This window comes from Sceloporus occidentalis, unplaced genomic scaffold (assembly GCF_023333645.1).
Source record: "Sceloporus occidentalis isolate IW3139 unplaced genomic scaffold, rSceOcc1.0.p SCAF_238, whole genome shotgun sequence".
NCBI lineage: Eukaryota > Metazoa > Chordata > Lepidosauria > Squamata > Phrynosomatidae > Sceloporus > Sceloporus occidentalis.
In genome coordinates, this window is record NW_028317218.1 from 389,662 (window position 1) to 402,869 (window position 13,208).

At 42.9% G+C, this 13,208-nt stretch overlaps 1 protein-coding gene across 1 annotated transcript; it reads left to right on the forward strand.

Moving 5' to 3' along the window:
• Window positions 1-4,984: 4,984 nt before the first annotated feature.
• On the forward strand, window positions 4,985-12,066 carry LOC149276457 (pleiotrophin-B). The gene is made up of 4 exons (XM_089503636.1): window positions 4,985-5,081; window positions 5,547-5,720; window positions 6,288-6,449; window positions 12,014-12,066. The coding sequence occupies exons 1-4, from the start codon at window positions 4,985-4,987 to the stop codon at window positions 12,064-12,066; spliced, it is 486 nt and encodes a 161-aa protein (XP_089359762.1).
• Window positions 12,067-13,208: the final 1,142 nt, after the last annotated feature.

Sequence of the window (13,208 nt, forward strand, 5' to 3'; positions counted from 1 at the left end):
AATCAGCTGTATGTGGCACAAGCAATTCCCTTTTTTATTTTCCAAACCATGATTAGATATTCTGTTACAAATGACCGCGTTCCTCTCCCCCTCTGTAAATGTCACAGATTTATCCAGGTATTTTGAACAATGGGTCGCTGACCTCGGCAGATGGATGACATCAAGAGGAAACAGGTTTAAGCAGATAGATGCAGAAAGTGATTTGCTGCCAGAATGTGGCGAGGGAACAGATGGCGGGCTGCAGGAACCTGGCGCCCGGTCCCGGTCTCTGCGTGTAACAGACACCGCTAATAGGTGACACTGATCCCAGGTATTACACTGGAACATCGCGGTGCCGGTGGATTTCAAACTCCCCCCTAGACAGCGAAATGGCTAAAAGGACCTAAAAAAGCATTGTTACAGCCAGCGCTGCTGTAGATCTGACCCAGGCTCCCACCATCAGCTGCCCGTCTGCACCCCCTGTTCTTACTTCTCCGTGGTATGACATCAGAAATGAATAACGGAGGATGTGCTGATTTGGTATGGCCCTCCCTAGTGTTAATGGGCCAAGTGGGGCTATCAGTGATCTCCCTTTTAACTAGCCCATTAGACAGTGCTGACACTCCTTCTATTGCCTCCACCACTAATATCTGCTAAAAATGTTTAACGATGCCAGGTTTACTGAACTAAAGGTCATGGCAGTTATTTCTACAGAGGAATTCTGTTGTAGAGCTTCAAAAGTGCTCTTATGACAGGAGCATTCCATTGGCTGATCTGATGACAAAACTACTTTTAAAACTTTTAACCAAAATCACTTTTATTGGGGGTTATTTATAAAGTGTACTTCTGGAGCAAAGTTTTAGAGGTGGTCTTACCACCATAACAATCAATACATTGGTTCAATCAGTAGGATCATTGCATTGGGTGACGGGGCAAATTCAAAATAAATGTATCTCTGTAAATGTCATTGTTCTTGAGGAAGGACAAGGGGGGGTAACTTGTGTACCTTATCAGTCCAGCCACATTGAGGTGCTCAGCTAAAATGTGCCACGTGATGGCCACATGGGAACTATGGTAGATATCTATGCTGGAAACACACAGACTTCAATCAATATCACTGCTTGGTGGTCTGGCCAGGGGACATTTGAGGATCTCCCCAACTGGCCCATTATTTCTACTGCCCCCAAAAGTGATAACAGTCTGCGTGTTTAGCGGATGTCTGAGTATCTGGACTGTCCAGCAAAATTGGGGCAGTGGGGAGTTATGGGACAGGAATATGTCTCATTGAGTTGAAACATGATCTGTACATTTCCGGTCAGACTCTCAACATATTTCAGGGCAATGATAATCTTAGTGTAAAAGTGGTTTACTTTTGGGAAAGTGATGTTAAATGGCCACTGCCAAGTTTACAAACTCAAGGGCATACTTTCTAAATGTACCTGTTTGCTGTCAAGTCCCTAGTCAGTCCTCAAATACTCCTGTGCCTCTACCTTCCCCTTTGCTCCTCTTTCTTATCCCGATACCCACTTTCCTCCCCTGATGTCCCTCTTTCCTCCTCCAGTCCCCACTTTCCTCCCCTGATGTCCCTCTTTCCTCCTCTGATCCCCCTTTCCTCCCCTGATGTCCCTTTTTCCTCCTCCAATCCCCACTTTCCTCCCCTGATGTCCCTCTTTCCTCCTCTGATCCCCCTTTCCTCCTCAGATCCCCCTTTCCTCCTCCGATCCCCCTTTCCTCCCCTGATGTCCCTCTATCCTTCTCCGATCCCCCTTTCCTCCCTTTGTACCCTTCTCTCGTCCCCTGATGCCCCCTTTTCTAGGAGGTCAGAATGTTTGCTGGGTATGAGGGTATCGCAGGGTTCTACAGCCCTAAAAGCCCCCGATAATGTGTATAGAAACAGCAGGAAACGGCTTTATAAATTAAATGGGGTAAATAAACCCCATTATATTTTTAGTGTTATAAACCGATACCAACTAGTGAACATTGTTGAAATCTAAACAAATCCCAAATAACGTTAACAGCGCGATTTAATGCCGCCGCAGCTTTTTGGATAAATATTTATCTCGTGGACGGAATTAAAGAGCCTCGTGTTACAAACTGTCAGCAAGGAGAATCCAGAAAGGGTTTATTTTAAAAAAGACAATATTCATCACGTTTCTAAACAAAGAAAGGAGAAGTACGGGGAGCGAGGAATAAACTTTCGCTTAGAACCAAAAGCGCAGAAAGCTCCGTATTTAAATCCCCCAGCCCTCGGGTTAAGGGTGGCTTTTCCCGCGGTCCTCAGGGTCTTCTTGATGTCTTTATATAGAGTTTGTTGTTGAATCATTAATTTGTTTGGGCTTCGTTAAAAGACATCTGTGACCTCGGGCGATAGGGAGGCGCTGGCAGGCTCATTAAGGGAACGTATCTAAAAATAGGTGCAAAGTGATGAATAACCACGAGGGAAGAAGGCATACCACGCAAGACTGGCACAGAGATGGCCCTAGGGGGACGGCGTGGGACACGAGCCAGGAAGGCAAATATCTCTCTTCTTCTTCTACAAGCCGGGGTCTGCCCGAGGACATTTCCAAATTTGATAACGCTCATTAGGAAGAAGCTCAAAGATTATTCGCCGAAGCGATAGGCATCTTTCTTTATAAAGACATCTCGACGTGAAGTTTTATTCTTACGGTTTAACATTTTCAGACCTTGTCACTTAGTATCCATTTTAAAAAATATCATTTTTGTTTCTCTAGACTCAGCGACAAGTAGCACCGTATGCAAATTAGTTATTAGTTCATTTGCATACGGCCACCATAACAGAACTGGGTTTTTTTCTGCATTTCCGAAAAGCATGTATGTTTCTATTATTATTATTTATTATTTTATTATTATTATATTATTAGCATTTTTGTTAAACTTGCAAAGTCCCTTTTTAATAACCATTTTTTTAATATAAACTTCTTATAGAGGGACTGCTGGGTAGTTGGGGGGGTCCCAGAAACTAGCATATTCTGCATACTTCTACAGCTGAACTTGCGCAGCCATTTGGGTCACATGAATGCCTGTGTCGTCAAAATTCACTCTGCGTTTCAGAAAGCTTTTGACCGTTTTTTGAAGGCGTCTTCATCGCCTCCTGTTGATCTTGGTAAATCCTCAAAGTCTTATAGTGAATGAACGAGATCTGCGGGTGAATGTGCAGGTTCTGAAGGTGGAAGGGTAGAATTTTGGGGTGTAATATGAACGGTGGGATTCTCAGAATGAGAGGGGAAGGTTCTCCGGAGGCGTGACTCTCCGATCCATCATTTTCCAGAAGAGCTATGGCGGCCGTGCCTGGACCGCGGCACTCAGGCGGATTTTATGCCACGAATCTGTGAAGCCACAGATTACTTGACCATCTCGCTGCTGCGCTCCATTGACGCTCACAATTGTTGCTTTTATTTCTAAGCGTTTCTCTTCTCCGCGCTCGATCAATAATGAAATGAAACACTCCATTGCGTTAATTCCACTTGTCAGATGCAGACAGATTCACTTCATTTCCCTTCTGTCCCTCTCTCTGTCTCACTCCATTCTCATCTTTTTCCTTCCGCTCTTCTGAAAGCCGGGTATATGAGCAGAGAACTAAAAGACGCATGCAAAGTCCCACGGAAAAAAAAGATTTATCTCCCCGAGCACAAACCCCATCACTGTATACAGTGATATAACCCCCCAGCGCTGTATACAGTAATATAACCCCCAGCGCTCTATACAGTAATATAACCCCCCAGCGCTGTATACAGTAATATAACCCCCAGCGCTGTATACAGTGATATAACCCCCCAGCGCTGTATACAGTGATATAACCCCCCAGCGCTGTATACAGTAATATAACCCCCAGCGCTGTATACAGTAATATAACCCCCCAGCGCTGTATACAGTAATATAACCCCCAGCGCTGTATACAGTGATATAACCCCCCAGCGCTGTATACAGTAATATAACCCCCAGCGCTGTTTACAGTAATATAACCCCCAGCGCTGTATACAGTAATATAACCCCCCAGCGCTGTATACAGTAATATAACCCCCCAGCGCTGTATACAGTAATATAACCCCCGGCGCTGTATACAGTAATATAACCCCCCAGCGCTGTATACAGTAATATAACCCCCAGCGCTGTATACAGTAATATAACCCCCCAGCGCTGTATACAGTAATATAACCCCCCAGCGCTGTATACAGTAATATAACCCCCGGCGCTGTATACAGTAATATAACCCCCCAGCGCTGTATACAGTAGAGTCAGTGACCAAAACCTGGTTTTATCTCATTTTGTTCCAATAAACCCTTTTTCTGCAGACCTGGAGCCGCCGTTGCTGTCGGTCATGTGATATTTTGGGTGACTTTCCCGGCTCAAACACCACACTGAGCTGATGCTTTATGGCAATGCTAATGAAGTCCATTCCTCCATAGACTTTCATTAGTGAGAGAGTCCGACTGTGTGATTAAGACCCCCATTTCAAATTAATTGTGATGTTAATGTTATCTTTTATATATATGATTTATAATTCACTTATATATTATATTGGACCTAATAATCAGCAAATCACTGAGATAATCTGGATATCACGTGTGTGAAGAGATTTGAAATATGGCTGATAGAAAAGTAGTATAAAGTAATAAGTCTATTAGGTGGATAATTACAGGAGCTCATTAAATGTATTACCTGCAAAACTCTTAAATTAACCATTTAATAGCCCATCACATGGATTCTTTTACAGTGACTCGCTAACAGTGGCAACCTAATGCTCCTTATGCAAATCATGACTTGTCAGGAGTTAAAGATATTTTGAATTGTCACCTGTGTTCAAGCAGGGATTTTAGCTGCTCTTGAAATACAACACGATTATATGTTTATACTTTGCTTCCCTAGTCGATTGTTAAGTATTACTCTGCTGATATTTCGGATTTTAACAGGTAGACCTCCTTATATTTGGTCTGTCTACAGGTGTGATTTACTAATAAAATGAATTTTCTTTTGAATTCCCAGAATGCATCAGCGACATGGAGTATTTATGCTGGCGATCGTTTCATCCCTGCTGGTGCTCGCTGTATTAGGGACGGACGTGGGTAAAAAGGAAAAACCAGGTAAGACGTATGACTTTTCCAACTTTCCTTTTTCTTGCAGTAAATGTAATGGGAACTTTAGCTTATGGCAGCCGGACGTGGAAACCGTGACTTGCCAGGGGGTAAAGGAATTTTGATTTAAGTCACCTGTGTTCAAGCAGGGATTCCAGCAATGAGAAAAGCACCTGTCCGGATGCTCAGATATCATTATATTAGAGTAGAATATTCACCCCGAGACCCTGAGACTGGGGTAAAAACCCTGAGACTCAGGGGCAAACCTTGCTTGTCCCCAGACATGTTAATATATCACCCCACAGAAACTACCAATGCATTCTTCATAACAATGCATTATGTCCACGTTATTCACCAACGTCATCAGACCAGAGGCAGAGTAAGAACTTAGTAAATCGAAGAATGTCTATGATTCAGAAATGGCTTCTAGTGTTCCTCGGTCTCAGTGTAAGTGATCAGCTTTATGCCTCGCAGAGAAGAAGGCTAAGAAGTCGGACTGCGGAGAATGGCAGTGGAGCGTCTGCGTCCCCACCAGCGGGGACTGCGGGATAGGCACTCGGGAGGGGACCCGCTCCGGGAAGGAGTGCAGACACACCATGAAAACGCAGAAATGTAAAATCCCCTGCAACTGGAAGAAACAATTCGGAGGTAAGAGATGCGACTCTTGGGATGCCTACGGTCTCCTACCGACCTAAAAAAATACACAAGCCTAGACGTTTCATCATCAGGCATACGTTATCATAGTCAGTCCTGACAACTTACCAGCAGAGGTGGGCGAAAAGGTTTTGTCTATATAAGAATGGTGGGAAATGCCATCTTGGGGCCACATCTACAAATTATGATTTCTGAGCGTCCTTACACCAGCGCTGGTAAATCAATTAAATGGCTTAATGACTTAATGTGTGAGTGGAGACCATGGAAGCCACCCCAGCTAGAAGATGCGGCGGAGAAGTTCCTCGGGGTAATGGACGAGGTCTTCTGGTTGGCTCATCTTACGTTCCCATCTCATCTCAGGGTTTTTGCCGCCAATACTGATTTATTCACAAAGCTCCAATATGATCATTCTTAGGTAAAAAACTGAAACTGATCAGCTCGATTGTGAGCAACCGGAGCCATGTTTTGTGGGCTCCTTGATTGTTGTTCTGCTTTGGGTGTTTATTCAGTAGGTTAGGACTTGGTGACCGTCTCATGATCTTCTTTTATTTATCCCAACAGCTGAGTGTAAGTACCAGTTTGAGGAGTGGGGAGAGTGCGACCCCGAGACAGGTGTGAAGACCAGAAACGGCAGCCTGAAGAGGGCCTTACACAACGCGGAATGTGAGAAAACAGTAACCCTATCCAAGCCCTGCGGGAAGATCACCAAGCCCAAACCTCAAGGTGAGCAGCGAGCGGAGAACGGAGGGGAACAATTTAAGTTAAAACTGTCCCACCGCCACTGACCTTTTAAGTTACTTTGATACCTCCTAGTTATTAAACAATATATATATATATATTGCTTCTACTAATCCCTGGAACCTTATTCTCATACTCTGTATTCCATGGCATGAACTTCCTGATGTCATCATTGTGTTTTCTGTTTCAGTGACATCATACTCTTTTCCACAGATTTGAGTGGATGATGTCACTGAGACGTTACTTCTTGGTTGTGCAGCATGATCCCTCCACAATGGTGGCGACAGATGCAAAATTATTTTTCATCCCCAAATATGCTGTCTGCGTCTTACTTTTCACTTTTACTGCTGTAGCTCAGTGGAACCGCCTCTCCGCAGAAGTGGTAGAGGGTAATACAGTGAGGGTATTAAACATGCATGGGATAGACATACGGCTCCTAAATCTAAAGCGAGACCAACGACTGATTACGTTTTGAGTCGTTACAGCAGGAGAAACGGGCAGACTAGACGGGGGCCGAATGGGGCCGATCTGCCGGCAGATTCTATGTTTCTTTGTCTCCATAACAGCACTAAATTCTTTTTATAGGCTCGTGTCAGAACAATCTACAGGGAACCGTGTTACTTTGTACCTGTTTTGAAACAAAGAGACAGCTCTGGCGTGATGTATCTACTGAATGATAGCTAAGATGAAGAATTCCATTTTTCATTCCATTTAATAGCTCAAAATATGCTCGCAATTAATCAAAGCAGAGTCTGGAAAATTATTAACTTAAATATTGTATTAACATTTTCTTCCCTCTGAGACCTTCGTGAACATCCGGGAGCCGGCTCTCTGATACAGCATCCTCATTATTTATAGAAAAGAAAACATTTCCATTTAATCCATTTGGGTTTATTCTGATGCGTCTGGCAAAGCGTAAAATAACAAAATGAAAAATAAAATAAGACGAAATAATTGAAGATATTTAATATGCTGTAATGTTAATCAGATATGAAGAGATCGTTTTTTGTTTTTTTCAGAAGTCCTTATAAAAGAAATACTAGAATTCCATTGTAATGTAATTGACTGGCCAACCAAAAAACCTGTTGGGATGATACCCCACAAGGTGTCAGGGCCAGACTGGGGATGACTAAGTGGTTCTGGCCCTTTAAGGCCAGCGGTACCCAAGCTGGATATGCGCTGGTACAAGTCAGGTTTTTATGCTCATGCCAGATGGCCTGTCCGGGCTTTTTAGGGCTGTAGAACCCGGTGATACCCCCATACGCAGAAAAGAGGGACATCAAGGGTAAAGGGCCCAAAAAAGAAGCTGGCCAGACTAAACAGGGACACTGGGGAGGGATGTGAACGTGTTCAGATCCACAACTAGACTGTTAGAGGAATAGATTTCAACAATGAGAGATGGGTCTGTTCGTTACAAGGTTCTGTTAGTTAGAGATCGCCTGCAACTAGAAGAAACAATCCGGAGTTTGCAGACGGTCCCACCACCTCGGCCTTTCTGACACGGCTGACAGTTCTAGATTTTGTCCTCTGACCGCCTGGCAGGTTCCACGTCAGCTCCTGCGGCTCTCAGCAGACGAACTCATTTTCTTTCCCATCGATCTGACTTCATAGTGTAATGGACTCCTCGGAGCTTCTCCTGCGCATCCCGGAGGCTAAGCCAAGGATTATCCATAACATGAAGGGGAGGGCGGCACAGAGAACCAGTTAACCCATGCATGGGTGAAACAGCTGGGGGGGAAAAAAACCCAGATCCCACCATGTATAAAGAGGTTCCGACAAAGACAAATCTGCTCCTGTGCAGAGGAAACCTTAAAAAATAGTGTAAAAAGCCAAATTTAAGGGAGATTTTGTGTTTTTCCATGAACCAATGATGATACCCATGCAGGCTGTACTTTGGGTTGACAAACCTACCTTACACATATATGAAGAGATGAATGAAACCATAACTTTAATATTATGGCTGATGCCAGCGTAATGCGATACAGGTCCTATCTGCAAAATGTACATACATTACAGATTGCCGTTCTGTTCCTATGAACTGGCATAACCTCCTGGATCTATATTCTGTGTCAACCTCATCACTCCTCTGGCCCCCGGGGGGGTTATACAAGGAGACGCCGCAGCGAGGACCGGGCATTTTCTATGCTTAGACCTCCAGCTTTTATCTTCTTGCACATTTGACGGGTTTTGGCTCCGTGTCAGAATCCGGCTTCCGCAGCGCTGAGCCGCTCTACACAGAGAATCACAAGCAAGGCTTATAATACGATTGTGTCACTTATGCTGCATGGTTTGAATTCGATTTGATGGAATCTTGGGACAATGTATTCTGGGTTTTAAAACAAGCCGCAAAACAGGACCGAAAATGCAGAGGACGGACCAGTTTTGGCTCAAATTTGCAGAGAAAAACTCTTTCTGGCTCATAAGAATAAAACCACTTTCTCCTAACCTTCTTGAGCCATGGGCTTACCTCCGTCTTCGCTCCTCAGAAAGTGAACCCGGCTTTCTTAAATGTTAGTCTGGCCTGGCTGGGGTCTACCCAGGCTTGCCAAATACCATTCATGGCCCCTTCATGTTTTTTTCCCCCAATAATTCCTAAAACAGACCAAAATATTACCCTCAAAACAAGTCTTCTGGCCCCTCTGCCCAAGAGCTACCTCTCAGCCTCTCCAGCTCCGAGAAAATACTGATTAATTACATTTTAAGTAGGTCTCTTCTCCTGCAGAATTTTCAATGGACTTCGTTTCCAAAAATCTGTTTGGTGGGTTTGATGCCAATTGTCCTTTTTTTTTCATCACAGAAGTGTGAATTGAAACCAGTTTGGCACATAGCGATGGGATAAACCTCCTTTCCTGAGAACGAGCCAAATTCCTTCATGGATTAGCTCGGCTGGAGACTGGGGAAGGGGGGAGCATATTGTTTTTTTAGAAACACAACCCTAGGCAGCCCTTCAAGGTAAGAAGATCAGAAGATATCCATGGCGTCCTTAGCCACAGATATGTCGATGATATTATTTTCCGCTCAGAAGAACCAGCCCCCTAAAGAAGATTTAATAAGACATTCTTAGGTTTGTGCTAGGTTATGGTGGTCCGTTAATGGCTTTCCGTAATTTAGCATGTAGAGTTTTAGACATGGAACAGGTCAAGCAGGGTTGCCCTCAGGGTCCATGAACGAAGGTTTTCCATAATATGCTGATGCTGTATCAATAAATAATAATAATGAGTCCTCTTTAGGTCTGTGTTACCACGTTTCATGCCACCACATCATTACTGGATGAACTAAGCTCCCCTTCTGGTACAAAGTCTCGTCCGTGGGCTCTAGTGGACTCTTGGCAGGTAAATGGCTTCTAGGCTTCTGTAGAACCCATGGCGGGTTCTTTCCTAGTAAGGTGCTTGGCCTTATTTGCCCCGGGGGTTGATATCATTTTCCTTGCAATTTCTTTTTTGCTTTACTAGCTGACTTTTTGTGGCCTCGTCCCACCTGCCGTCATACGTTCTCTGACCCGGAACCCGGTCTCCGTCTTGTTTTTTCCCCCTGAAGAACCGAGGAACGCTATGAACGTTGTAGGCCCTTTTGGGACACTCTTGATGTGAGAGAGAAATAAACTGCTTTATTATTTTATTTTTTTCCCCCTGGTCGTGCGGGGGGGGGGGGGGGGAGAGACAAAAGGCTGCTGTAATATCTCCAGGGATTAAACAATGGTTTACTGTGCTACTCATTCTTCAGAGCTCTAAGACGGAGGGTTCGCCGAATTGACCATGACAGCAACTCTCCGATATGTCACGGGTATAATGGTAATTTGGAAACGAGCCCTCTTTACCTAGAGCACCTTATAATGGAGGGGGGGATTATTCCATGGAAATTATATTTGAAAATCTTTATTAGAGTCCTTCTTTATTTCAAATCCAAGGAATTAAATTATTTTCTAAATGAAACCACGGAACGGAGGAAAATGCACGATGGATTACGATGATTATGGAAAGTGAAGGGCAAATAAAACTCAACCGGATTTATCGACGTAAAGACCAGAAAAGGAAGCCTTGGAGATTGTCCGCTCATAAATCCAGTGCAACTAGATTCCTTCTTGCATAATTAACGAGGAATTTAAAAGAATTATTGAGGAATTCGTGAATTCTGGTTGGACGTGGCGGATATTAAGATTTGTCTTGGAGCCTCTTGGAATTTGGCACATTGAGCTGAAATACTTCCCAAAAATGATTGTTTTATTAAAAATTGTATGGATTGGTGGGAGTGGAATCTGTTTATTTTGAGGGCCAATCAAATTGCAATGCGGTTTCTCAGATAAATAAAGCCGTTTGAGTGGAGATCGGAGCTAATTAGAGGAACGAGAAAATTGGGCATTTTAGAGAAAAGGCAGGTAGATTCTTCGTCCGGTGTATATTTTAGAACTAGTGCAATTTATTAATTGTGGATTTATCGCCATAGCAACCATAAGAACGTTTCTGCCGACTGGAAAATTCCATTGGCTGCCATAAGGACTGAACCACTTTGACCCCGTGTTTTGTTTTTGTTTTTTTATCACCCCCCCCAATATGTTTCATTTCCTCCACTTCAGTTGGTTCAATGATTGTATGACCCCCACTCCTGAGATAAGGGGAGCTGCCGATACCATAAAGGATTGTTTGCTCGTCATCGTCGTTTAAATATTCTATGCCCAGAGAAAAAAATATATAAGAGAAGGAAATTTCAAATAAATGAAAAGGAGAGGACACCTTCAGTCGAAAAACCCCCAAAACATTTCCAAACTGCCAGAAAAACAGAACAATAGAGAAAAATAAGGCAGAAGAAAAAAAATCTAAAAAAGACAGAGCCCCGTCTTGCGCGGCGATCCGTGACCTTGTTTCTCCGCTGGCAGTCCTGTCGTTCCCAACCTTGTATTGCATAGTAATAAGCGACTGAATTCAAAGAGGATCCGTCCTTTTCAAGGCCTCAGATTATTTTGTGAGGTTTAACTTTTCTCTCTCTGTAGACGCTCAATCCGTGGCCTCTGTCCATGGCCTCTGGAATAGATAATGTTCTTATCTTCTAGACTCAGGTGGGGGTCACACATTCCTAGCACTGGAAGCATTTATTTACCTTTTGGGGGGTTTTGTAGGGGTGAGTCGGTGGTAGTTAAAACAGGCAAGTAAAATCTGCCGGCAGATCGCCCCATTCGGCCCCCGTCTAGTCGTCCGTTTCTCCTGCTGTAAAGACTCAAACCTTAATCAGTCGTTGGTCTCGTCTTAGATTCAGGAGCCGTATGTCTATCCCATGCATGTTTAATACCCTCGCTGTATTACCCTCTACCACATCCGCTTGGAGGCTGCTCCACTTATCTACCACCCTCTCAGTAATGTAAAACTTCCTTCCATTCCATCTCAGCCTCTGACCCTCTAGTTTTCCACGATGGCCTCTTGTTCTAACGTTTCTCCTTAAACATGCTTCCCTCCTTTATTTTGTTGAATCCCCTGTATAAAACTGTACATTATTCATTAGAATTTTTACATGTTTTTGTAACGTTTTATCTGATGTGTTTTTAATGACTTTTGCAGAATCCAAAAAGAAGAAAAAAGAAGCGAAAAAGCAGGAGAAGCAGATGGACTGAGAAAGACGGGATATGGGTACCTGAGAAGACGCAGGAGACCATAACATATCCATTCACTTTCTACCTAGACCTGCGATTTCCTAGCCCACCGTTAGGGTAGAGGGGGGTATAAGCTACGTGTTAGAGGGTTTGGGTGGTTGGAGGGATATATATTTTTTCTCTTTTTTTTTTGTTTTTAAGTTGTAACATTGTTAGGAAACGATAAGGCTGAATTTATTTACGTATAATTAGGAGTGTACATAGTTAATCGCGGACCACAGGGGACCAGGTATAGAAACTGCTTGTGAGTTAATGGCGTGTAACAGAGTGATGGGATTTGTATATTATGCCTGTCGTTTGTGTTTTTATTTTTCATTTGGGAACTATAGAGAAATCCCATAAAACCACATAAAAAAAACAGTTACAAAAAAAAACAAAAGAGAAGAAAAGCAAGTGTATAGATCAAAAATGAAAAGGGTTGAGTCGACCCCGAAGTGACATTATAACAGCCTACATATGCAAATGAGATCATCTTCACGGTAATACGTATTTTGCATACGGGGACGCCAGGAAGTATGCAGCGTTAACATATAGGACCCGCCTTTTATTCTACCCTATACATTTGCTTTGAAATACACTGATATTTCTTAAGGTTCAATATTCAAGCTGTAAACCCTGTTTTAGGTGAAATTTGAATACAAAAGTAACAGTTATTGAAAAGGATGAAAAAAAAAAAACTTAGTCCATAAAAGTTCAAGCCTTCTATTGATCATTAAGGGCTTTGACCCAAAAGAAGGCAAAATTAAAAAATAAATTCCATACCTTAAATTCTTGCTATAGTTGGGATTTTATTATAGAGCGTTTGTCTTAAGATAGGATGGCCGCAAAATTAAGTTGATATTGGGAGTGTTCTATTGTCGTGGCAACACCCACTTTTTTAATTTAATTTTTTTAACAAAATACCACATTTTTAAAGGCTTTTGATTAGTTGTTTTTTTTTTGGGGGGGGGGTGGATTATACAAATTGTAAATATTTTACCCAAAATAATATTAAAAGACAAAAAAACAAAATTAGGGTGTTGTCAAGAATGGAGATTGGGAAATTTTGAAAAAAAAAAAAAAAGGGAATCAAATTCAATAGGGACAATGACGCGGCATTATAC

Bases quoted from the DNA above. Each gene is read 5' to 3' on its own strand.
- LOC149276457 (XM_089503636.1), top strand. From the start codon at position 4,985: ATGCATCAGCGACATGGAGTATTTATGCTGGCGATCGTTTCATCCCTG. The intron at 5,082-5,546 runs GTAAGACGTATG...TATGCCTCGCAG, and splicing joins GGGTAAAAAGGAAAAACCAG to AGAAGAAGGCTAAGAAGTCG. The intron at 5,721-6,287 runs GTAAGAGATGCG...TTATCCCAACAG, and splicing joins CTGGAAGAAACAATTCGGAG to CTGAGTGTAAGTACCAGTTT.